The 27,841-nt window shown below is 41.0% G+C and overlaps 1 protein-coding gene across 2 annotated transcripts in view; it reads left to right on the top strand.

Annotated features, from left to right (window-relative positions):
* TMEM178B (transmembrane protein 178B) overlaps positions 1-27,841 on the top strand; it is a 363,015-nt gene that overhangs the window by 55,999 nt on the left and 279,175 nt on the right. For both annotated transcript variants that reach the window (XR_014175705.1, XM_081957050.1), the window contains exon 2: positions 14,140-14,253. Coding sequence is in view for 1 of the 2 variants with exons in the window: in XM_081957050.1 (XP_081813176.1) it covers positions 14,140-14,253 (114 nt within the window). In the remaining variant the exon portion in view is untranslated. The remainder of the gene's footprint in view (positions 1-14,139; positions 14,254-27,841) is intronic.

The following is a 27,841-nucleotide window of genomic DNA, read 5'->3' as shown; positions in this document are numbered from 1 at the left end:
ACAAAAAACACACGATGTCCTGAGCGGAATTTGAACCATCCTGTATGAAATGGAGGAGGTGAATTTATTGGTAAAAGAAAGACATTTTGAGGGAGAATGTGACAAACGAAGCAGAAATGTTGAAGAAGCATCAGCTTTAATTTCATTGAATGGTTGCTAGCAAGATAATAATCACACTAGATTTAAACTATTATATGAAAATGTAACTAAGATAAGGCTTAGTTATAGACTGAGAAAGAACTCTCCACCCTGGGAGGCTTAGTGTGCATCTGATATAGTACCCTGGAAAACATTTCTTGGTTTCTATATGACGTTTTAACTTACATTTAAAGGGTCTTTTTTCAGTAATAAAACAAATAGGAATCTATTAAATTTGTCTAAATATTTCAGCTGTGGAGATGGAATGTTCTGGAGAATTCTAAAATGTTCCATTCTTCTTTGAGACCAATCAGTTTCATTAATTGATGAGTTAAGTTTATGAAGTGGTTAAATAAATACATGCTACAAAATTTCAGATATGTTCTATGGTCAGTTGACATCCAGAACACCACAACCAGTTACTAGCTTACAGATAAACACATCTCAGTGCAAAGTTCATGTGTACCCAGAGACATTCTTTAAAAAAATAAGGTGTTAGGTGATTGTATCTTGCTTTCTGAAGAATATGTGCCTTGTGATTTGCCGTAACCATTAAATCAGAAAGTTTGTTTGTTTACAAAATTTATAGGCGGCCCATCTTACCTCAAGGTAACTCTCGTCTGCTTCATAGCACATTTCAAAAATATACAATGAATAAAAATGTCCAATAAAAGATTTGGAGATTTCTGGTTCAGTGTGTCCTATGAATCAACCGGGCTATTGTAAGTTCGCTTACACTCCCAGCGAAACTAAATTGGCCAATTGTTAAGATAGTAAATTCAATTACAGTACATGGAGAAAATATACATATCAAGGTAGTTTGAGATGAATCTCGTTAGGTGATCTGTACCAGATGACAAGGCTGAGTCCCAGGAAGGAGTCAAACGCATCACTCTTCATACCCACAAGAGATCTAAGTCCATCCAGCACCCCCTTGAATTCTGTTGACTCTTTATTTCCCGCCAATTTGCTTTGACTGTTAATACAATACAATAGTAGAGTTGGAAGGGACCTTGGAGGTCTTCTAGTGCAACCCCCTGCCTAGGCAGGAAACCCTATACAGTTTCAGACAAATAGCTATCCAACATCGTCTTAAAGATTTCCAGTGTTGGGGCATTCACAACTTCTGGAGGCAAGCTGTTCCACTGATTAATTGTTCTAACTGTCAGGAAATTTCTCCTCAGTTCTAAGTTGCTTCTCTCCTTGATTAGTTTCCACCCATTGCTTCTTGTTCTACCCTCAGGTGCTTTGGAGAATAGTTTGACTCCCTCTTCTTTGTGGCAACCCCTGAGATATTGGAACAATGCTATCATGTCTCCCCTAGTCCTTCTTTCTCTTAAGCTGAACATACCTTAATTATTTTATGTTAATTTTATGTTAATTATGTTAATTATGTTGATAATTCAGATTCTTGTAGAGAGTTTAAGCTTGCAATAAACCTTTATATTCATTTGAACTGCTTTGATTTCATGATTTCTCTGGTGCTTGATATAATCATAATCAAGGCAACCAATCCTTCAATCTTGCTACTAATATATTATGTTATAATGTAAACTGCTCAAAATTCCATACTTCAAATCTGTTTTTGAACTAGCCACTTTTTCTTGTCTCCAGGATAGCCCTCCTCACAACATAAGTAGAACAACGATCTGCTTTTGTAAACACCACTGTGATTGTTGTGATAATTGATGGAATAGTTGGTCTATTATTGTGCCCCCATTTTTAATGCACTAGACATAAGGCATAATATGGATTTTGTATCTAAGCTGTGTTAAGGAAATTGCTTGCATCACATTTTTTTTGTAATAATTTTATTAAAACTTCTAATTACAGTGATAAAAGATAATGGAAACTAAAAGAAGAAACAAAGTGGTGCAAGGAAGCAAGAAAAAGGGGAAAAAAACCAACCCCAAGAAATGATTTCCCACCCTCATTACAAGGATAAACAATTTCACAAACTCTTCAGTTCCTCTTAATTAACAGCTATAAAACACTGCATCCCAAAACTCATTTCTTAACCATAGGCAAACATCTTCTCCTATCCAGGTGTCATCAAAACGTCCAAACAGACCCCTAAAATAGTAACATTAATTAACATATATAAAACTCAAAACTCCACATCTCAACTCTTACTTTGAGCAAGTCCATTCAGAATGCATAAAGTAGCTCCTATATCCTAGTGAAAACAAAAACAACTAAAGTGCAACATGTAGAAGGTCAATTTCTTCTTTAAAGAAAACGAGCTTACAAATATCCCTTATTTTAAGTGGAAAGGCAATTAGATAGAAAGCTAACTTAAATGATATTCCAATTAAAATATATAGAGCAACTATAGAAAAGAGGCTTGAACATCATATTAATTGTAAGCAAAGCCAATGCACATTTTCTATTCCAGATGACAACAAATCCCAAGAGAAACACTTCAAAGAACAATATAACCCATTCAAATAAACGTTCCATATCTCAACTCCTAACTATAAGCAAAATCACTCTTAGAAAGCATAAAGTAATCCCAGTATCCTAGTATAAACAAAAGACTAGAATTTAACAAGACAAAGAGGGATAATTTCTCCTTTAAGGAGAACAAGTTCACAAAAGTTCCTTATTTTAAGTAAAAATACAGTTCAATACAAAGTTAGCTTAAATATTCTCAGATTAGGATACAGAAGTATAAAGAAAAAGCCTTAAGCACCATGTTAACTCTCTTTCCTTCCTTCCTTCCTTCCTTCCTTCCTTCCTTCCTTCCTTCCTTCCTTCCTTCCTTCCTTCCTTCCTTCCTTTCTTCCTTCCTTTCTTCCTTCCTTCCTTCTTTCCCTCCCTCCCTCCCTCCCTCCCTCCTTCCTTCCTTCCTTCCTTCCTTCCTTCCTTCCTTCCTTCCTTCCTCCCTTCCTTCCTTCCTTCCTTTGAAATTTATTGCCTGCCTACTTACCATAAGATAATTCTGGGTGGCTTTCAGATAGACATGAACATGAATTAAGAGCAAGATTTATAAATCAAGGACAGGTGGGGGGAGGGCAGGGGCAGAATGGGAGAGGTGGGATCTGTTGTTATGCAACCACCTTTGTTGTATGGCTCCGCCATTGGGTCCCAGGCCAACTGGCAGAGCCAGGTCTTTAGGCTTTTACAAAAGGATAGGAGGGTTGGGGCCAACCTCACACCTGGGGGCAAGATGTTCCAGAAGGCAGGAGCAGCAACAGAGAAAGCTTATAGCATGTAACAAATCCAATACTCAAAATGTTCCCAGAAAACTATCAGCAAACCAACGCAAAATAACAATATATCCCATTTTAGCCATGACCCAATAAACCAACTTTGTATTCCTTCTTGTTTTTAAATAGATCACTGGTTTGAAGGTGGACCCCTGTCCAATGATGTTGGACAGTATAATCTCCCTGTGGCTATTAGTCTATTAGACCTTGATGGAACAGCTCTGTAACAGCCATGGGCTTGGCCCAAGTGATCTCAGCCTCATATACATAGGCGATCACACATTAGGCCTTGTCTTTAGTTTGGGACACTTCAGTGATGGGTTCCGGGTCCTGTTGCAACAGGTACACTGCAACGGGGCTGGGCGTCCACCACGTGCACATGCGCAGCACGCACATGCATACCCACCACAAGCGACTCTCCAGCTGCTTGGCAGAGAGTCCGCAGGCACCGTACACTCTGTGCATATGTGCAAATGCCCCGGTTGGCTCAAATAGAGGTAAGGAGAGCAGGCAGGCGGGTGGGCCCTCTGGAGCACCATACCAGAACAGTAACTGGTGCTCCCAGCAGGCACCGGTACGCCCGTACCAGGGTGTACTGGTTGTATCCCACCACTGGGACACTTGTTGAATGATCTGGATATCACGGTATTACCTTTCTCCATTTGTCACAATCAGATCAATTCCTGACTGGTTGATATTGATGCCTCCCTTCCTTTCAGCCAGTCTCTCCCAGATACCTCATGGATCCACTGAACTTCTGATGGGTCATTCAGGAATTTCCTGTCAATCTCTTGGGTGAAGCTGTCAAGGATTTGTTTTGCCACTGGAAAATCTTAATGAAATTGCCCTAAGCAGCTCCTTTCCCTTACTATCTTCTTGGTTGTCCAAGGACCTCCAGAGGATGAGGTGGTAGAAACAGAAGTAATCGATGGAGAACAATTAACAATGAATTTGACTGAGCAGGGTATACAACCATATTTGGCATTCTCCTTAGTGATGTGAAGTGTTACCTCTCTCATTGCATTGGTGACATGTTGTTCAGTCTTATTCTGGGTAGTTAATCCCCTTTGGGGTAAGAATCAACATATAGAATTGCCCTTCTGTATTTGCTGGGCATGAAGCAATAGATTTGTCTTGGCTACTTAACCCAGTTAAGTGTGGTATGGAAGCATCCTTGAGCCATTATACTAGGTTTTTAGTGGATTGGGTATATAAAATAAATGTTTGGGTTTGGGAGTTCTCACAAACACAACTGAATAAGTGGGTTTGCTTTAACCCTATCTAGGATCGATTTGTTAAAGGTTGATTTAACCCTCTGGAGGGTTAATTTACTGTATAAAATTGACCTCTTTTTTTAGTGTTCTCAAAGCACATTAATTGCTTTGTTGACCCAGTTAATCAGGTTGTGGACACACAGATAGCGATCCTCTGTTGATCGTTTAATTTCTTTCTCCAAACAAGCAGAAGAAAACCATTTAAACTTCATTGCCTGTAAAACAGTGAGTTGAGGGAAGGGAATAAAAACCATTGCTTGTTAAGTTTTCAGTCTCTCCTGCCTGATGAAGTCAGATGAAATGAGGTCTTTAAGTTGGCCTTAATGACAGCTTTTCCTTGTCAGTTGCTGTGACTTTGTAGGAGAAATGTCATTTTCTAGTGGTAATTAGCCACCCAAAGTTGTTTTCAGGGTGAGATAGGTGGCATATAAATTAAATAGACAAAAAATGTACGTATGAATGTATGTATGTATGTATGCATGAATATATGTATGAATGTATGTGTGTATCAGTGCCGAGTTGCGGCCGGCGCTACTGCCGGTTCGCAACCTGTGCGTGCTTCACGTTCACAATTTACTGTGAACTGCGCACGCACAATCACTAAAATCCAAAATGGCGGCAGCCAAGCGGCAGCAAAGGAACTGGTTCGGGGGCATGGTAGGTGTGGTTGCTGCTGGTTCTGCGATCCAGGCCTGAATTCCAGGCAGCAACCTACCTCTAGTCTGTATATGTATGTACATATGTATGTTTAGGTGACTTCTAAGTCAGTATGTGATTGTATACATCTGAGTTAGTTTTAATTGTAAGCCCCATGTGAAAATTCTTAGAGGCACATTAGATTTTGCCACTATATTGTTTGATTGTTGGCTTAGCTCAGCCATTGTGGTTTGTAAACCTCTTGTCATGGTTTTAATCTTTTGTGTATCCAGAAACAAGGAGGTTTTTCAACAAATCATGATTAAGGAAATGATAATTTAGCTCCTTTATGGATGGAAATGGATACAGTAATGTAAATATTGTGGGTTATGTCTGGATAGGGCATGATATCACAGTTAGTCCAAATGCAAAAATTGATAGCTGGAAGCAGAATGGTAAACTATAATCCCAAGCGTAAGGAAGAATCTTTCCTCTTCTTATAATTAGGATGTCTTGGGCTGCCCAACAGTATAAAAGTTTAACTTTCTGGATGATGCAGAAATAGGTTAGTCTAATTAGAGCTTTCAGTGCACAATGTGGAGGATAAGCGTTGGATTGAAATGGGAAAAATTAAGTGTTGGGTGAAATTTGGTAGCGCTGGTACCACCTCTTGAAGAGATGTATATTAAAGAAAGAAAACATGAAAATAATATTAAAGCAAGAGCTGGCCATACTTTTTATGGCCCTCACTTAAATTTAAAAGCCCTGTACAAAAAAGAGTTCAGAAGTCAGAGAGAAATGTCCCTCCTTGGCAACCCACTGAATAGGGAGGAAGAAGGAAGGTTTGTGGAAGGAAGGAAGGAAGGAAAGGAAGGAAGGAAGAGCAACAGGCCTTGCTTGTCACAGTATCCCCCCATCCCGTGATTACTTGTATAAAGGGATGCAATACTAGATTTTTTTGTCAGTCAGTCTGTCTATCTAGAGCAGGGGTGTCAAACTCGTGGGCCGGATGTGTCATGTGCTGGCTACGCCCACACCCGGTGTAGCGAAGGGGGAAAAAGTCACAATACATCACGTAACGCCATCATGACGACATGGGTTTGACCCCCCTGACATAGAGCGTGACACTTTCTCTGTTCAAGAAGAGAAGTAACTTCTCTGTTTAGGAAGAGGAGTAACTTATTTCTTTGGCCACAACGCCTGGGAATTATGGATGTTAATCCAAAACATCTGGATGACATCAAGGTCTGAAGTTGCTGAGGGAGCAACTGCTAGGATTGGAGAGTGTGGGAGGAAGGGCCAGAATTTCCTACCCCCACAATAGGAAAAGCAAGAGGAACCACTAATGATCATCAATTAAATCACATGTTTCACATCAATGCACTAAATGGAACAAATTAATCATTTGGATCACATTGTCCTCTGGAATTTGTGATATGGTTCTTAGCTTTATCTGTGTATACAAAAAAGCTCATTTTAGGAGACAATACTGTATCAATCAAATCAAATCAAATCAAATTTTATTTCATTAGCCGCAACCCTCTCCCGAAGGACTCGGGGCGGCGTACAATCAAAAGGATAAAATACACATAGGACACCCATACATACGAAAAAACAAGGACAATTACATTTGTGCATGGAGGAGAGTAGACTTGTAAGTGAAAGACAATAAACACAGCTAAAAACACAGTTAAAACACAGTTTAAAATGTATGAGTATGCATTATAAAAATAAAAGGCATCCAAAATGTTTTAGCAAATTTGTATCATTTAAACTCAAATGTTGTAATTTAAAAATGTAATAGAGATTATACTACTGACTTAGCAGCATCTGCAGGGGCTGGGGGAAGGGCACATAGTCGCCAAGATGTTGGATGGAGTGTTGCAATGGAAGCCTGTATTGGGCACCATCGCAACCAGGGGTGGGCTGCTACAGGTTCGCCTGGGTTTGGGAGAACCCGTAGCTAAAGTTATGGCATCACATGACTGAATCTGATCTTTTTTTAACATTAAAAGCAAATACTACAGCTGTAAAGCAAACATCGTGGTTGTTAAGTGAACTAATTGTCCCCAATGGGCATTTTTGGGCTGGAAACTGGAAGTAAATGCCGGAAACTGGTAAACAAAATGTCACAAAACGTAGTCATAAACATGCGTCGAACAACCGCAAAAGCGAACTGGTTGCCAAGTGCCCAAAATGCAATCATGTGGCTGCGGCGGGGGAGGTGCAGCTATTGTAACTTCAAAACCAGGTTGTAACTAGCTTTTGGGGGAGGGGGCAGGTCTGTTGTAACTTTAATTAGTTACTAAGCAATTGGTTATAAGTAAAGGACTACCCTGTATTTTTTTAAAAATTAAAGTGAGAACAGGGACCCACAGTAGAATTAATTAGTGGCTATCAATAGCTCTATCTTGGCACATGAAAAATAGTTTATGGTACCCCAGATTTTACACACTATATATTACTCTCACTTATTCTCTATTATAGCGGGGAATTACGGGATGGAAAGAGAGCAGAGGAAGAAACACAGGCTTTTATTTGGAAGAAAAGACTTTACTTTTTGACTTTGAGGTTCATAGAGTTTTATAGTTGTAAGTTAGTTTGGAGATCATCTGATTCTCCAACTTTGTGCCCTCCAGATGTGTTGCATTATATAGTAGCTCCTGGACATTCCAGGCAGAATGGCAAATAACTATGCTTCTCTGAAGCCCTGTGAGCTTTAATCCTAGCACCGTAATGGATAACCTATGGCACATGTGCCAGAGGTGGCACGCAGAGCCCCCTCTGCTGGCATGCGTGCTGTTGCCCCAGGCCAGATCTCCGTGGCTTTTCTTTCATGAGCTTCTGTTTCCCTGCAAATGACTAAACAGAAGCTCCCGAAAGAAATAGATCTTACCTCTTGCTGTACTGCTGGTGTTGGGACGCCCCATCTCCCATTGGCCAGCTGGTCTTTGGGTCTCTGCTGCGCATGTGTGTATATCCCTGCATGTGCATGTCTCTGTATGTGCATGCTCATGCATGTTCTCACATGTGCACATTCAGTTTGGGCACTTGGTGTCTAAAAGTTTTGCCATCAATGTCCTAGCACATCTGGAATATATTTGGATTGGGAAAAGGCTATTTTAGTCCAAATGTAGCACAGTGTAAGATCTATAACATAGGATGAAACGAAACTTTCCTGACAGATGGGCATTCCACCTCTATTTAACTGGTTCTAATGAAGGAGAACCTAACATTTTCTGATTTGTTCCACCATCCTCTGGCTCTTAATATGAGATCAATTCTTCTGACATATGACAAAAAACCATTTCCTGCCGTTTCTATCTGTTGGCTCATTTTTTTTTGAGATCAATATGTGTACATGCATAGTGTGCAAAAACAGTTGGGCTTCTTGGACTGCTGCCTCTTGAATGCTTAATCTTTCAGAAGGTTTCCTCATGTTATTCAGTTATGACAGGTGGTAAAACAAACTACCATTGAGTCTCTTCAATTTTAAACAAAGAGTGGCCAGGATCTTGTTTGGCACGGTAAAGAACCTACACAGGGGTGGTATTCACCTACCTTCCCTATCGGTTCACAAATATGAGCGCCCACCTCCACACATGTGCTCAGCCTTCCGCACATGTGCTTTGGCTAAAAAAGGTGCCTAAATGGGATGGCATAGAGCCCACGATTTCTGCTACCCTTTTGGGTCAACTGTCTGAACCGGCAGAATACTATCTCTTTACAACCTACATGAGGATGAGGATAAATTATTTCTACAATAATATACAAGGTTATTCCTATATTCTTTCCTTTGCCCAGAACAAATCTGTAATTTGTATTCTTTTCACTCTCTTCCCACATTTTAAGAGACGGTTAACCTTAAGTTTAAGTCTGTTGGAAGAATAGGCATTAAATGCATAAAGAATAAACACTTTAATGAAATATACATCGCCACCTGTTCTAGTCCTATCTATTTATCTCTTGACCCAACCTCCTTTCCGGATTGAGTCCAACATATTCCTCAAAGCCAAGTATGGCTTTTGTTCCCCTAAAGCTTGCACATCCTTGCCATAAAAGAAGTGAGCATGTCCTAGAGTGAGGTGGGGGAAAGAGAAAAGATCAAATCAGTGTTGCATTTTAAGTACAGTTCTTAGTTGTAAACTTTCATTCTGGATGTGCATTTGGTGGCCAGATGGTAAAGGCACAGAACAGAGCCCACCATGCTGTCAGGGCAGACGGGCGCCTATGTAAATATTGTGCTTTCCACCCTATAATATTTGCCTTTCTCTAATCTAATTGCTGTCAAAGGCAGAATGTTAGGAGCATGCAAGGAAAGCAAACAATGAACATCTCTGGTAACTTGGGAAGTTATGAACCCGCCTATGTAGTAGTAACTAGTAATTTAGTTGCAAAATCCTTGACTCATCCTCTGATTTCTGCTGCGTTCATGCCAAGCGCTGTTTTAGGACCTAACAGTTCTCTAAATCTCATTGGATAAAGAGAAATGGTGACAAATGAAATCACGATGAATCAAATATCATATGCCAAGATCATTTACAAGAATCATGTTCAGGTGATGTACCTTGAAGGGATGTGGTGGCTCAGTGGCTAAGATGCTGAGCTTGTCAATCAGAAAGGTTGGCAGTTTGGCAGTTCAAATTCCTAGCGCCGTGTAATGGAGTGAGCTCCTGTTATTTGTCCCAGCTTCTGCCAACCTAGCAACTCGAAAGCATGTAAAAATGCAAGTATTAAAATAGGAACCACCTTTGGTGGGAAGGTAACAGGATTCCGTGTGCCTTTGGCATTTAGTCATGCCAGCTACATGACCACGGAAACGTCTTCAGACAGTGCTGGTTCTTTGGCTTTGAAACAGAGATGAGAACCGCCCCTTAGAGTCAGGAATGACTAGCACATATGTGCGAGGGGAACCTTTACCTTTTACCTTGGTACCAGTGTACATTCATCAGATGTCATGTCTAACCTGATTTTAATAGATTCTTTAATTTTAAAAGGAAATCTGGCATGCTGCCAAACAAAGTATTCAGCATTGATTGCATGTCTCGACCAAATTACTGAAATTAAGTTTAAGTTTAAATTATCATTATATTTGCTGTGGATGTTTTAATTCTGCATTTCTCATTGAACTGTGGATGTTTTAAATGTTTGTAAACCACTGGAACTTTTGGCACATTGAGCTGTTTTCAACAGCAATAAGCAAGCAAATAAAAACATTTTGCCAAAAAAATTGCCCTAGACTTCATATTGTCTCTATGGATATTCTTACCTAAGAAATAAAAATGATGGGTGACTATAATCCAGTGTTTTCTTTGAAAGTGTGCCCAGTTATTAGCTATTGTATCTGTGTTGTGGAATTACAGAGGATCATAAAATAACAGTGAAGAGATACAGAAAAACACTTTGTTGAGTTGCTAGTGGCTATTTGGATTTCTACAGTCCAAATATGGTAAACCTACCAATTGTACCAGATGGCTCAGTGACTAAGATACTGAGCTTGTCAATCAGAAAGGTTGGCAGTTCGGTGGTTCGAATCCCTAGTGTCACGTAACAGAGTGAGCTCCCGTTACTTGTCCCAGCTTCTGCCAACCTAGCAGTTCGAAAGCATGTAAAAAATGCAAGTAGAAAAATAAGAGCCACCTTTGGTGGGAAGGGAACAGCATTCTGTGCGCCTTCGGCGTTTAGTCATGCCGGCCACATGACCATGGAGACATCTTCGGACAGAGCTGGTTCTTCAGTTTTAAAACAAAGCGCCGCCCCCTAGAGTCAGGAATGACTAGCACACATGTGCGAGGAGAACCGTTACCTTTTACCAATTATACCAGAGCAGGGTGTCAAACTCAATTTCATTGAGGGCCACATCAGGGTTGTGTTTGACCTCGGGGGGGGGGCAGGTTTGTGTGGTGGGGGATGGGCATGGCCAGGCTGGGCATGGCCAGCTTGATATCACTTGTACTGGGGGGCACCTGTGGTGGCCTGGGTTTTCAGCTACGGTGGCCTCCTGCAGCTCTCTGTCAGTGAAAACAGAGCTGGCAGTGGCACTGCGGGCCGGTCCTTCACTCTTTCCAGATCTGGCCCATGGGCCTTGAATTTGACACCCCTGTACTAGACAGAGAAATGGGAAAAGTGGGTATGTTGGGGTAATAAAATGTGTCTTGAAAATGGGGTTGGATTGGGATAATTTGCTTTCTTATTAAGGGATAGGCTATATCTGGGCTGAAAGGAATCAGTATTTTTTTTACCCCTTTGCTACCTAGTTAAATCATCCATGGTTTGGTAGCTCAGATATGATGGTAATATTTCATGACTTGCAATGCTTACGGTGGCAAAGATTTTGTGAAAACGCTATCCTGTCCCACGTGACAGCTGTGGGAAGGATCTCATTGCGAGTTTCAAAATTCAGATTGTAGCTATTGGCCTTTGATTTCTCCAGTAATAATTTGCTTCTAGTCTACACTGGTAAGGTTGAAAGTACAATTCAGTTGTGGATCTTTTAGAGAAATTGCTGGCAATCTAGAATATAGTTAGAGAGAGAGAAAAAAACCAATGAGATCTGGTAACCAAATCTCAAATCCCCACAGGGAAAGCTAGAAATATGTTTACCCTGGACAGAAGAAGATTAAGGAGAAATAGCAATTGAATAGATTTCTGCTCCAGAAACAAGGACTAAAATTCCAGGAGCGAAAATTGGAAGGATGCAGTCTATAGCTAAAAGGGCGGTTTGGGAATCATTAGCAAAAACTACTGTTCCTCAGTCCTGTCTGTTCAACATGAGGAAATAATGAAAATCTATTTAGGGATGTAATCCGATTAGGTAGCATTTATTTATTAATCGTAAGGATGATTTTGATTTGTGTATAAATGGATCTAGGAATTTACTTTTTTTATTTACTTAAGGATTCGCTTCATTTGCCTATGGTTAAAAATTATATTACTAAGGCAAGAAGCTCCTTTTTCATGACATCAAAATGCTTCTGCCTAAATCGTGTATCTTATTTTGCCTCACAGTAGGGCTGTATCTGTCAAGCTTTATTCTACATTTATCTACCTTGTCTTTTCTTTAGCATCAGGACCTTTATGTGTGTTCTGTGGTTTGGGGAGCACCACATCTAGTCTGTTTAATACAGGGGTGTCCAAACTTGGCAACTTTAAGACTTGTGGACTTCAACTCACAGAATTCCCCAGCCAGCTCTGCTGGCTGGGGAATTTTGGGAGTTGAAGTCCACAAGTCTTAAAGTTGTCAAGTTTGGACACCCCTGGTTTAATAGATCTAGACTAGGCAAGACTAGACTAGACTAGACTAGAATAGAATAGGATTCTTTATTGGCCAAGTGTGATTGGACACACAAGGAATTTGTCTTTGGTACATATACTCTCAGTATACGTAAAAAGACAAGATACATTCATCCAGAATCATAAGGTACAGCACTTAATGATAGTCATAGGGTACAAATAAGCAACCAGGAGACAATCAATATCAATATAAATCGTAAGGATACAAGCAACACAGTTACAGTCATGCAGTTGTAAGTGGGAGGAGATGGGTGATAGGAACGATAAGAAGACTAATAGTAATAGTAATGCAGTAATAGTAATGATGATGATGTCATCTATTCAGTCATTTCTAAGTCTTGGTGATTCTAGGGGCCAGATCTTTCCATATCTTCCAATCTTGCATTACTTCTTTGACTTTTTCTATTTCCTGGCTGGTGTCGCTTTGATGGTGTCAAGGTCAAGGGCCATAGGTGGGTTGCTCCTGATTCAGCCTGGTTCGACCGAATCGGTAGTGGCATTTAGGCCTGGCAGCGACCCAGGCTGGCCACACCCCCGAAGCGGTTCCCTGGTTGCCTGGTTCCCTGGTTTAGTAGTGCGCACACGTGCACAGTTCACTGTGAATTGTTCTGCGCATGCAGGAAGAACAATTTTCATTGAAATGTGCACATACACGTAATGCGCACGATGTGAACTGGTAGTAAAACTGGCAGCAACCCACCTCTGTCAAGGATATATCTTCCTCCTTAATGGTGATGGCAGTGTTGCCAGTGAATGAGCCCAATGGGAGAAATTCCCTTATGATGTTTACTTGAGGAACTATCTTGTATGGAGGTCCTAGCAGGGCTATAGTATATTTTTCTATGAAGAACAGTATGTCAGCGTTCCAAATATCATGCAGAATTAAATCAGAGTCCAAGGCAGAGCTATCCTTAAAGTTCCAATTTAATAAGACAGACATGTTGGCAACAAACTGTGGAATCCCAAATCTAAAAGCTTCCTGGGCTTTTTGCGTTGTCCAATCTTCTTCGGCCACGCTGGCATCTCCACCCAGCTCATTCCGGTCAGGTGCAGAGGTGCGGAGACAAAAGATGACCTTGGCTTCTATAAAGGAATGGCAACAATGCATTCTACAATTCTACTCCTTACTATTCCCCCTCCCAATTACTACACTAATGAAACAGCATAGGAAAATAAAAGAAGTATGGTAGGCCAAAGATCCCAAAAGGAATATAACTGCAGGCCTGACACAGTATATCCTTCTAACTGGAATTGCCATCCTCATCCACTGACCTGCAACTTTAGGAAGGGACAAAGATAAAGCAGTAAGAAAGGAAGAGGGCACCCAACTTGCTAGCTGAATCAACTGAATCTACTCTAGCAATCAATGGAGTGACAGCTTGGGACTTTAATGAAAATGTGATGCTGTAAAAGACTGTGTAGTGAAAGACAGAATATTCAGATACATCTCTTGCCCATTTTGTACCTAAGTAAACTATTTACAACATCCGCAACAATGCTTTATACTGATCTGATGTAACACTTCATTTAACAAAACAGTATTATTGTGGCATCATTCATGTTAAGTTTCCCATTTCTTGTCTTTACAGGAGCCATTGACCAATGTTCCTTCATCAAGTACCACTACTCCTCAGCAACCATTCCTAAGAATCTAACCTACAACATTACTAAGACCATCCGTCAAGATGAATGGCATGCTTTACGTAAGTTTCTCACCTCTGTTCTCCTCCTCCCAGTATGGAATGTTAATTTTAAATTGTGCAGATTGAAAAAATATGGGGAAAAACCCTACATTTTCTATTACTCCGAACAGCTCTGCTGATTTCGTGCCCGTGCTAGAAACATTGCAACCAAGTATAACGATATGTCCAGTCTTGTTGAGTTACAAGTGTCATGACATGCCTACTTCTGGTTCTATAAAACGTTTAGCATGTTCATTGTTTTTGTATTTGTGATGGTATGGTAAATTCTACAACCAAACTCCTCTCTTAGTGCATGAGAGGGAACCTTCAGAGTTAGCTATGCAATCTTCAGTTTGCTGAAGCTGCCATGGGCAAATGCATTTTTACCATGGAAACATGATCTTCTAAATAGTCTGATTTGTACATAGAGTACATGTGACTGGCCCTTTGATGACTTGTTGCACAGCAGAAATTATAGAGTTGTGTGGATTGAAGAAATCATTTCATCTTTCTTCCCCTTTTCTTTTTATGAAACATACTGGAGAAAGTTTTCAATCAGAATTTGTGTTTGGGTATGATTGCTCTTCTCTAGGCAGGTTTATAATTGACCTCAAGAGTCAGATCATCATCCTTGTTTCTCTAGCTTGCACTCATGAAGTTCTTTCTTCTTTCATCTGAAACCTTGCCCCACACTCAAGCCAGCTTTTTCCTTCTTTTTTGCCGTGGGCAGTGCACAGAAGACTACCAGGACTCTGGCTGATCTTCACTATAAACAGTGGGCACTGAACAGTCTCTGAAGCAACCATAATTGATAGGGAATCAGTTTCCTTGAGGCAGATGGCTGACACTGGACATGTGGGAAAAGTTGGGTGGAGAAAAAGAAACAAAGAAAGGAAAGTGGATATTCAGGGCAAGATACCCATTGGCTCATATCTCTATGGTGACAAAGCTGTAATAGTTCTTTCTCATTATTTTTGTGCATAATGGTAGATTTCTTTGGTCTTGAAACAGAAACTTTCTGAAGAGGGTTACTGATAATGGTTTCTTAATTAAATTTGGATGATGTCAAGGAACACCAAATGGCCTTGGATGAGCAGAAAGTCACAGGGAAAGATAAACACACAAAAACTAGAACAATGTTTACAGACGCCTTTCCCAAGCTGGATAACCTCCAAGTGTGTGGACTTCAGCTGCCAAAATTTTCAGCTGGCTGGGGAATCTTGGGAGTTGACTTTCCGATATAAGGAAGGTACTCAGGCTAGAGAAAATTGACCTACTGTTGGTTGAGAAAATGAATATAACATATATTTTCATCTGCTGATCTTTTTTTTTTTAAAGGAAGAGAATAAAATGTAGGGATGGTTTTCATATCTTCTTTTTCTTGTGCAGGATCCTGCTTTTCATTGAACATATAAATGGTTTTCATATGAAACCCCTTAATTGAGTAATTGGGTATGGAGAAGGGCTCCAATTACATTTTGAGGAGTCTGAAAATTCATGCTGGAAGACCCCAAAGGTTATTTTTTACAGCAAAGCTAATTTTATTCCTCTATTATGCTTCCCACTCTAAGCAGGGTTCTAGCTCAAATTTGGGACAATTTGGGATTGCAGGACATTAGTCCCCCTGCCCCTCTTTGCCTTGGATTAAGCAGTGGACCAAGTTGTGTAAGACTGGGCTACATGTTTTACAACCCACCTGTGGTCCCTCTTGTTTCATAAAATAAACAGTGACATCTCCTAAAGCTTAGACTGAATTACCTTTTTGGAAGATTTGCTTCTAGATGGAAATCGTTCATTTTGCATCTACTTTGTAGCTTGTTCTTTTCTCCAATAAATAGTTGACAACACACTTGGGTTCTTTTGTGTGTGTGTAGAGACTGGGGGTGCTAAAGGCAACTATCCCCAAGTGTTTTTGTTATATTAGGGTAGAGTATAGGTAGTCCTCAACTTACAACAGTTCATTTAATGATCCTTCAAACTTACAACGGTACTGAAAGAAGGGACATATGACTATTTTCCACACTTAATGACCATGATTTACATTTGGCAGTTGGACAACGGGTTCATATTTATGACGGTTGAAATGTCCCGGGGTCATGTGATCACCTTTTGCAAACTTCTGACCAGCAAAGTCAATGGGGAAGCCAGTTTCACTTAACAACTGCAGGGATTCACTTAAGAAATGTGGTAAGAAAAGTCGTAAAATGGGGCAAAACTCACCTAATAAATTTTTCACTTAGCAACATAAATTTTGGGTTCAATTGTAGTCATAAGTCGAGGATTACCTGTATTTTTGTTCAGAGAGAGAGAGAGGAGAGAGAGAGATGGATTATGAATAGGGATGATTATTTTAATTTAAATTACATTTTAGGTGAGTTTGTGAACATCACACTCAATAGCTGAATTCTCATGACCCAGTTATACTTGTCTGTGATGAATGGCTAGTTATATGGCAGCCATTTTAGCCCTTCCAGTCTCTAAAAAGGAGGGCTGGAAGGCTGTGTCACTCCTTTCTCCTTCTGTGGGGTTCTCTAACCCTATTCCTTTTGACTCACCCCCATGTTGCTATGGGGTGAAAAGCAGGGGTGGGCTTAAATTTTTTAGCAAGGGGTTCTCTGCCTGGTTGCTGGATGGGCATGGGCATGGTGGGTGTGGCCTAGTTGGCTTCCTGCATCAGGATGATGGGGCATTTTTGCCCTCCGTGGTCTCTGGAGGCTTTCCTCGAGCCTCCAGAAGGGCGAAAATGGCCTCCCCAGGCTCTGGAGGCCAGAAACATCCCCATTTCTGGCCTCCCCAAACTTCCAGTAGGCCCATTTTTTCCCCTTCCTGAGTCTCCACCTGCGCCCTGCACTTTCATGCATTCAAACCGGACTGTGTGGAGACTCCAGGGAGGGGAGGGGCTGGGTGGGCAGATCCAGCCAGGAGTGGGATTTGGAAGTTCTCTGAACTGTACAGAATCTTAGCTAGAGGTTCTCCCGAACCCCTGCAAACCCCAGCAGCCCATCCCTGGTGAAAATCCCTCTAACTGACAATCCTAGAGGGGTCTTGTTTTCATCGGGATGCTTTAGGACTATTTCTCATTTGTGGGAATGAAGAGGATCTTCAAACTCCCAAATAAATTCTTGGTTTACACAATATGTAGACGTTAATAACCCGAAGGGAGTTCGTTTAGGCCCACACCACCCATAGCTACTGGGAGCTAAATTTGTCTCTCTTGGATTAGAGGTTGTTTGTGTGATTGGAGAATTGCAAAGCACACTCACCCCTCTAGGTGACCTAGTGAAGTGTATGGAAACAGGACCAATTTCTCCTTTTTAAAAAAGGTGTGCTTTCCTAGTCATGTTCTTGACTCATCACAAGAAGGCTCACCCTTTTCCCTTCATTTGCTAAAATGCACAAAGGAAGGGGCTGTATTGGGTCTAGACAGATGAGTACTCCCTGCCCGTTACTTGTTTGACCTTCAGATGGAGTTGAACTCATGGAGCTTGAAGTCCTAGTCCAGGGGTCTGCAACCTTAAACACTCAAAGAGCCATTTGGACCCGTTTCCCACAGAAAAGAAAACACCAGGAGCCACAAAACCTGGGTGGGTATGGCCAACTTGACATCACTCACTCCCACCCAGTCACATGCCCCCCCCCAGCTATGCCTACCCAGGTTTTGTAGCTCCCGGTGTTTCTATGGGAAATGGGTATCTCTGTGTGTGTCTCTCTCTCTTTCTCTGTCTCTTTCTCTCTCTCTGCCTCTCATTTGTCTGTCTATCTCTCTCTCTCTCTAATCTCTCTCAGGCCAGGCAAGGAGTGACTGGAAAGGGAGGGTGAGGGGTGTGGCCAGCCAGTGGCATGTTCAGCCGACAGGGAGCCACAGCAGGGGGATGAAAGAGCTGCATGAGACTCTAGAGCCATGGGTTGCCAACACCTGTTCTAGTCCATCCCTTTTACAAGGGTAGGAAGCCTCATACCATCCCGTGTATGCAAAAGGGCTTCCCATGGTACAGAGGTTTTCTGTGCATATATCAATGTACCTCTTGGGTAAAGAGGATGAGATTATTTTCATCTGTGTCAGTTTACTACATGTTTGTTTATAATTCATTTCCATCCCCTTTCCACATGGATCTATGCCTTCCTTATTTTAATACACGTTACATTAAAAAATAATACACTCTTTACCCCATATAATACATTTCAGTGTGTTTTATCCAAAGAAACAAACATCCTTGTGTGCAACTTTATGCAAACATCGTATATAACTGGAGCCAAGATCTGAGTCACAACATTTAGAGAGATATTAAAATGAAAGGTTAATTATATTCCTACCCATGAATTAGTCTAGGAAGTGCAAATTAAACTGGTTTGCTTGAAAAATGCTTGCTGGTTGAAATTCTAGAGTATCCCTAGTCTAGGGCCATTCCACATTCCAAATTTACCATAAAGCACATGGGTGCAATGATGTATCCCTACCACACATAAAAATGCTGTCTTAAAATGTTGTATTAATCCCTGGCAGCTTGTGTTGAGTATTGGTCAACGGAGGTGAATGAGGAATTTCTTCTAATATTTACTCTGAATTCTGTTGCAAGTAGTCCTTGACTTACAACTGTGCATTTAGTGACTATTTGAAGTTACAGCGGCACTGAAAAAAGTGAATAATGACTGAGTTTCGCACTTACAACCATTGGAGCATCTTCATGGTCACGTGATCCAGATTTGGGGGTTTGGCAACTGGCATGTATTTATGATAGTAGCACTGTCCTGGGATCATGTGATCACCTTTTGTAACCTTCCCAGCTGGCTCCCAACAAGCATAGTTTACAAGGAAGCCCGATTTGCTTAATGACTGCATGGTTCACTTAACTGCAGTGTTTTGGGGAACAACTGTGGCAAAAAATAGCAATAGCAATAGCACTTAGACTTATATACCGCTTCACAGTGCTTTACAGTGCCCTCTCTAAGCGGTTTACAGAGTCAGCCTATTGCCCCCAACAATCTGGGGGCAATACCGACCTTGGAAGGCTGGAAGGCTGAGTCAACCTTGAGCCTGGTGAGAATCGAACTGCCAAATTGCAGTCAGCTGGCAGTCAGAAGAAGTAGCCTGCAGTACTGCATTTTAAGCACTGCGCCACCATGGCTCAGATCGTACAATCAGACAAAACTCACTTAACAACTGCTTTGCTTAGCAATGGAAATTTTGAGTGGAACGGCAGTTGTAAGTCGAGGACTACCGGTGTTTGAAGTACGGCTTGACACAGGAAAGTCACGAGTTTCACTGCCAGTGTAAGAAAAAGGCAAAAGGCAAATATAAATTGATTTGGGAGTATATGTACTTTGGGTTGATAGTTGACTACAGGGATAATTGTTAAGCATAGAAATGAGTTAATTGTATATAAGTGATAATGTAAATAAAACATTGAATGAGATTATGCATAATTGCGGATGTAACTTAGATTGATATTTTGCATTGCAAATAAGAGTTTCCTCACCAAACAGTTCACAAATAGGGTTGATGCACATCATTGATTTACTGTTTGCATTTCATTTGTTCCGGATTCTTTCAGCTAGATCACCTTGAAAAGAAGCAAAGTTAAAATGCATCTAAAACTTTAGCTATGTAAAAGCTGAAACAGTGCCGGCTTTCTAACACTTCAGTTCATTGAAAAATTGCCATAAAGTAGTGTGTAACCTAAGCCTATGCAGGTTTATTAAATTCTAAATTCCATTGAATTCTGTAAGGCTTGTTCCCAAGTAGGTATGGTTAGGATTTCAGGGACGAATTGAACAAATTCTTGGTGTTCAGTAGAACTTACTCTTTTAACGACCCCATAATCCTTGGCAGGATGGAATCTGGGCAACTGAGTGGAGCTGAGTGTTTACTGGCTGGATGCCCTTCCTGTCACCAACGCGGAGTTTGTTTTTCAGCAGATATGTTCTCAGTGTGCCAGAGAGAAATACATCAGCCGCTGCCTAGGTTTGAACCCACAGAGCTCCCGGTTGTGAGGCGAGAGTTAGGCCACCACACCACTCTTAGATTGCTATCTTATGATTAAACATATTTGGGATTTTGCTTCATGATTTTTTTCATTTCGAGGACCAGAAATGGAATGAGTGAAGTCTTGTTTTTGGTAAAGAAAAATGTTGCTTATTTTATCTATCAGTATAAATGTATTTATAAATCTGGCAATTTAGGCATTGTTTGAGTGTCAGTAAAATTGTTGACATTATTGGTGCCATTAATTATTTTTTTGTGTCATTATCGGGCGTTATCAGCAACTGATTGTCAAGAACTGATTAGGTTTGTAGCAGCATCTTGTGATAGATGAATGTTTGTAGCCTTTGGCCAAAGTCATCCTTCCTCAACTGTATGTCTCTGAAATGTGTTGGACTAAAGCATCTGCCATTCCTTGTCATTATTGGGAAAAGTAACTGGTACCTAGATGCGAAGCAAATTCAAACAGTAGAGCGCAATTTGAAAAAAGTTGCTATGGGATGGTATGCCAATCCATCTAAGCCAGGGGTGTCCAAACTTGGGAACTTTAAGACTTGTGGACTTCAACTCCCAGAATTCTCCAGCCAGCATGGCTGGCTGGGGAATTCTGGGAGTTGAAGTCCACAAGTCTTAAAGTTCCCAAGTTTGGACACCCCTGCCCTAGATTATTATATGAACCACATTTGTTATAAATCTAAAATAATTTGGAAAACAGGTTCTTGTAGTTCCATATTTCTTCTCTTCTCGCTTCCCTGTCACAAATTGAAAGTATGCATAACATTCACTGTATGATTTGAAGGATTTGAGGAAATGGCACAAAACTCTGATCTGAGGTAAAATTTCAAATATTTCTGATTTTTATCAACAAAGCCTGCTCAATATCTACGTTCATTCTTCAAAAAATCAAGACTAAATGAAGACTCCCTATTTAAGAGTAGTGTACGTGTACTAGATTTGAAGAAAAAACCTTTTTTAAATTTTGATTTTGCATACCTTTGAAGGTTCCAGACTGATACACCATCATTTTATTAGAAAAGGCTGATATTTTTGCGAAAGTGCATTTCATGTTTGATGCAAAAGATGACAGACCTTGCGTGTTTCATGAATGACCTTCAGGGGGAAGTGTAAGCAGGTATCTCTGCTCCATTGGCACTTTTATGTACACCTATAGCAGGGGTGTCCAAACTTGGGAACTTTAAGACTTGTGGACTTCAACTCCCAAAATTCCCCAGCCAGCTCTGCTGGCTGGGGAATCCTGGGAGTTGAAGTCCACAAGTCTTAAAGTTCCCAAGTTTGGACACCCCTGATCTAAGCCATATACAATTCTATTACTTTTAAACTCTTTCGACATGTGGAAGGATCTCAATTCATAATTTCTCCATGCCAGAACAAGCTGGAAACTGAGGTATTGCAAAGAAATCCCACAGGTTGTCCCAAAGGTGCTTTTTCAAGAGGCAACTGGACTTTCTTGTTTTTCTTTGAAGTTGTTTCGCTTCTCACCCAAGAAGCTTCTTCAGCTCTGGGCTTGGATGAGAAGTAAAACATCTTCAAAGGAAAAACAGAAAGTCCAGTTCCTTCTTGAAAAAGCACTTTTGAGACAACCAGGACCTGGATGACTGAGAATCACCATAGCCATAGGTTGACAGTTTCCCATTATCCTAGGGCAATGTTAGTTAAACTTTTCGGCACCGACTGCCAAAAATGGGGGTGTGCTGGAAACCAGAAGAGCAGGTGGCGGGTGTGCATGCACACGCCAGAAATCAAAATATCATCTTCACGGTGCGCACATGCGCACCATGCAGCTTCTTTGACCTTCTTGTGCATCCATGTGTGAAGACCAGCTGGCCAGTGCGCATGCGCTTTCTGGAAACCAAAAGAACAGCCGCTCTTCCAGTTTCTGGCATGCATGCATACATGAAGACCAGCTGGCCAGTGTGCATGCATGCACCAGAAACCAGAAGATCATATTCCTGGTGCATGTATGCGCACTGGGAAGATGATCTTCCAGTTTCCAGTGCTCCTGCGTATGTCAAGACCAGCTGGCTGATGCTGGAAACTGGAAGAGCAACGGGCAACGGCTCGCTGCCTGGAGAGATGGCTCTGCATGCCACTTCCAGCACGTGTGTCATAGGTTTGCCATCCTGGTCCTAGGGCTTTGGGAAAGAGATCCAAGTTTGGGTTAGGAAATTTTTCATGCCATTTCCTAGCTGGTGTTCTCCACCTCTGTTGGGCGACAATTCCCAGCATTCTTCAGTTAGGATGTTGATTATGACTTTCTTCAGAACATCTAGGGATGTTGGAGAAAGACCTTGACAACTTTAAAGATCTTTATAGCTACCAGTTTGGTGGAAAATGTTGAAACGTATGTTAATTTGACTTTGGTCGAGAGATCGGAGCCATGGATATCCATAGGAGGAGCATGTCATGACATCATAATGGGAATTATACTTACTTACTTAGTTATACTTTATTTATTTGGCCAAGTGTGGTTAGACATAAGGGATTTGTCTCTGGTACAGAAACACTCAGTGTACTTGCCAAACAACAGAATATAATAAAACAATACTAAAGAGTACATCCGATAATCGGGGGGGGGGGGGGAAGTAAAAAATAATAAAATAATAATGCAGCAGGGTTAAAAGAAAACATACCCATAAATACGTACACTTATATAACTTGTAGCAGTTCTATGACAACAACTGAATTTGTGTGATTTGTGTGATCGTGCCATGATGCATGAAGAGTTACATTCCTGCATCAGAGCTTCTCTTCATCACAATCCTAATTGTGCCTATAGCAAGTATGAGAAATTGTTTCAGCCAGACTTAGGAAGAGATGAATTGTTCCTATCATTTCTATACTTACAAGGGGTCAGGTTGCTGGGGCTTGAGAGAAGGAAGTTGGCTTCCTCAGTATGAACATTTTTCTTAGCCACATGAAGACAGAAAGACTTTGAGCAGTGGTGGGTTGCGCTCACCGAACAACCGGTTCAGGGAGCACGCCCTTTGCATTTTTCGTGCGCATACGCAGTGCTGAAAATGGACCGTTTAGAAATTCAGCTGCTTACCTTCTAAGTCAGCAACGGTAAGTAAAACACTGGGGGGAGGGTGGGGAATCAGCTATGTTCCATGATTGAGATGAGCTAGAAAACAGGAAATAAGGGACAGGATAGAGTGGGGGGTGGGTGCGCAGGGCCAGCTGATTGTTGGAGCTGTCAGTTCGCTCAAACCGGTTCGAACTGGCTGAACACCATCTCTGACTTTGAGGATGGGGAGAGGTTTACATGGGTTTTTTAAACAGCCAGTCAGCTCAAAATCTGCAAATATAAATAGAATACAATACAATACAATAGTAGAGTTGGAAGGGACCTTGGAGGCCTTCTAGTCCAACCCCCTGCCTGGGCAGGAAACCCTATACCGTTTCAGGCAAATGGCTATCCAACATCTTCTTAAAGTCTTCCAGTGTTGGGACATTCACAACTTCTGGAGACAGGCTGTTCCACTGATTAATTGTTCTAACTGTCAGGAAATTTCTCCTCAGTTCTAAGTTGCTTCTTTCCTTGATTAGTTTCCACCCATTGCTTCTTGTTCTACCCTCAGGTGCCTTGGAAAATAGTTTGACTCCCTCTTCTTTGTGGCAACCCCTGAGATATTGGAACACTGCTATCATGTCTCCCCTAGTCCTTCTTTCTATTAAACTAGACATACCCAGTTCCTGCAACCGTTCCTCATATGTTTTAGTCTCCAGTCTGAAATGAGCTCCCTTCTTTCTATTTTTAATTAGAGTTCCTTGTCAGCTAATATAGTAACTTCCAAGTGTAACAAAGGGGAGTTTTGACTAATAATCCTTGAGAAGTGAACTGTGATTTATATGTACAGTCAATGTGAGAATTTTTCCTCCTCATCAAGTTACAGCACTATCTACTCACCTACGGGTCAGCAAAAAAACCTATACTGGTACGAAATTTGCTGTCCTTGTGGCTGACCCGTTGTGCAAAGCAAATCATAACAGAAGCTATAAGGAGAGAAGATGGTGCAAAATAACTTCCTTGCCTTGTTGTATATGAGGTTTTGTGGTTCACCACACCCATTGTAGGCAGCCATTTTGGTTTAGTGGTTAAGGCAGCAAGCTAAAAAACGTGGAGGCAATGGCTTCTAGTCTTGCCTTGGCAAACCGCTTCCAAAAATCTTGCCAAGAAAACTACAGGGATTAATCCAGGTAATTGCTACGAGTGAACACTGACTTGAAGGCATGCAAGGAAACTAATCAAGGAGAGAAGCAACCTAGAACTAAGGAGGAATTTCCTGACAGTTAGAACAATTAATCAGTGGAACAACTTGCCTCCAGAAGTTGTGAATGCTCCAACACTGGAGATTTTTAAGAAGAGATTGGGCAACTGTTTGTCTGAAATGGTATAGGGTCTCCTGCCTAGGCAGAGGGTTGGATTAGAAGACCTCCAAGGTCCCTTCTAACTCTGTTATTGTATTAAGTGTGCATAAATAAATCCATCTACCAACCCACCCCATTATATCAACCATTGTAGGAGGGTGACCACAAGAACCTGTTGCTTTTTCATTGTAAGTATTTCTACCCTTTTTCCTGATGAAACTCCAACACCATGTTGAACGATCCTAGAAGTACTTTTGTGGCTCTTAGTTTGTCTTGGCAGCCTGTCTTAAGACAAGAATAGTGGTAGATTGCTCGGTCTTATTTTCTCTCCCAGGAATTTAAATGTCTCCCTAATCAGACGAAATTGGACATCATAATGCACTGGGAATGGAGAAGGGAAATGACTGATATATTGGTTAATAAGCAATCATATTTTAGCAAATGCAGTTGCTGGGAAATTCAGCAAGATAAGTGTACCCTGAGGGTTGGCTTACAAGGATGGGGGCAGCTTTATGTCTTTAGGATTTAACTAAGTTTCCAAGCAAATTACTTCATTGATTCCTAAGAAAAGTAATCTGCAATTTGTGCTAAGTTGTTAATGGGGGGGAGTAGGTCCCAGTTGTGTTGAAAAGGTCTGCAATATTGACAGGCCCTGCCTTTTCTCTGCCCCTTTTCTTCTGTGCCCAATCAGAGGTCATATGCTCGGCTTGTAGTCTTTTTTGTGTTACGGTTAGTTGTTTATGGCAGGAATAAAATGCTCTGAACTCTGAAAAATAAAATGGAAAGAAGGGAAGGAGATAGAAATGTAAAGGGAACTTCAAAAGGAATGCAGCTAGTCCTTGCCTTATGACTGTAAAATTAAGGTCATAAGTCATGATGGTTACAAAGCAGATCATCACATGATTTTATGACCTCTTTTACAGCAGTCATTAGGTGAATGCCAGAGTCCTTAAGTAAACCCATTGTTTGCTATGGGTGATTTTTGTCAGAAGTCAGAAGAAAATACCATTTTTTGGCAAAAATGTCATAAATCATGGTTACCTGTCCATGGGGCACTGCAAACATCCATAACTTTGGGCCAGTTGCTGAGTGCTCAAAATGTGGTTGAATCAGTGTTGTGAATAGGTTTTGGGAGGGTTCATCATAACTTTGAGCAGTTGCTAAGTGACCGTTAAGTCAAGGATGATCCGGATAGTCCATATGTGCTCATTTAAGAGTCCTTCCTTAGCAAATGCTGAATCCTTACTCCCCACCACCCAGCGACAGAAATCAGTAGAGACTGACTTACGGGCTGCTTGTTACCCAAATCATCAAAAAGAGTTCCTGATTTGCTATGTGTGCCCCCCCCAAACCCAAAGCAGAGAGAAATAAATGTTTCTTTTTGCTTTTGTTTGAAGATCTTTTCTTTTTCTGCTGATTTTGTGCTTTATTTATTTATTTATTTATTATTCACACTTATAGACCGCCCCATCTTTCCCCGCTGTACTTTACAAAATAGGACTGAACATTATCAGACACGAGAGAAAATAATTTAGATTTGTTGATTTGACCTAGAAGTTTTCCTTTCTTTCTGAAAGATGTAGTGGGGAGGGAGCTTTTCTTGATATGGAAAGGGAACTGAATCTCAGTAATAGGGAACCTATTGTTGCCTATGTACCGTAAAGTCTTGTGTGGCTATTGCTGCAGTGATTCTATGAGCAAATGATTAGAGGCTAATGACTGCACCTGGAAATCTACAACAAGAACTATTCATAGAATAGAATTCTTTATTGGCCAAGTGTGATTGGACACACAAGGAATTTGTCTTTGGTGCATATGCTCTCAGTATACATAAGGAGAATAAAATACATTCACCGGGAATAAAAAGATACAGCAGTGATAATCAAGGTTACTAATAAGCTATCAAATTGTGCTAGTAAACAAATAAAAAGAATATAACTTGAAAGATACAAGCAACATGGTTATAGTCAAAAGTGGGGGGAGATAGATACTAGGAAGGAAGAGAAAAATAATAGTAATACATTCTTAGTAAATTATTGACAGTGTTGTGAGAATTAGTTGTTAAGCAGACTTATGGCATTCTGGGGAAAAAACTGTCCTTGTGTCTAGTTGTTCTGGTGTGCAGTACCCTATAGCATCGTTTTGAGGGTAGAAATTGAAACAATTTATGTCCAGGATGTGAGGGCTCTGTAGATATTTTCACAGCCCTCTTTTTGACTCATGCAGTATACAGGTCCTCGGTGGAAGGCAGATTGGTAGCAAGTGTTTTTTCTGCAGTTCTAATTATCTGGATCAACATCTTCCAACAATGTAATCTCATATTGCGACCCTGTCACAAATGAGGAAATTATACAAAGAAGTAATTCTCAAAAGCTCTCTGAGATAGTGACAGAATGAAGAATGCACTTTGCTGGACATGGTGCTCTGCATGAATAACAGAGTTGGAAGGGACCTTGCAATAACCCAAGCAGGAGACCCTACACCATTTCTGATAGATGGCAGAACAGTCTCTTCTTGAAAGCCTCCAGTGATGAAGCTCCCACAACTTCTAAAGGCAAGCTGTTCTCATTGTCAGAACATTTCTCCTTATTTCTAGGTTGAATCTCTCCTTGATCAGTTTCCATCCATTATTCCTTGTCTGTCCTTCGGGTGCTTTGGAGAATAGGTTAATCCCAACCTCTCTGTGGCAGCCCCTCAAATATTGGAAGACTGCTATCCTGTCTCCCCTGGTTCTTCTCTTCACTAGACTAGCCATGCCCAGTTCCTACAACCGTTCCTCATATGTTTTAGCCTCCAGTCCCCTAATCATCTTGGTTGCTCTTCTCTGCACTTTTTCTAGAGCCTCAACATCTTTTTTATATATATGGTGACCAAAACTGGATACAGTATTTTAGGTGTGGCTTTATAGAGTGGTGTTAGTACCTCATGGGATCTTGATTGAATCCTTCTGTTAATGCAACTTAGGATTGCTTTGGCTTTTTTGGGTGAGTGAGCACTGTCTAGTAAAAAACACAATCAATTGGATACCACCAGGTAATTGGAGAAAAAGAGGAAAGCCAAAGAAAACCTGCCACCGAACATTTCAAGAAGGTCTGGAAAAACATCAACCTTAAATGGAAGGATGCAGAGATTCTAGCTGTGGACCGAAAATTGTGGAATATGCTTGTAGCCCAATGTGCTTAGTACAGGAACCGACACAGGACGGTGACAAATGACTGCATCTAGTGATAAGGGTAAATG

Source organism: Natrix helvetica (assembly GCF_964273705.1).
Source record: "Natrix helvetica genome assembly, chromosome: 6".
Taxonomy (NCBI): Eukaryota; Metazoa; Chordata; class Lepidosauria; order Squamata; family Natricidae; genus Natrix; species Natrix helvetica.
The sequence above is the reverse complement of the archived record's forward strand: the minus strand, read 5'-3'. Positions and strand labels throughout refer to the sequence as shown.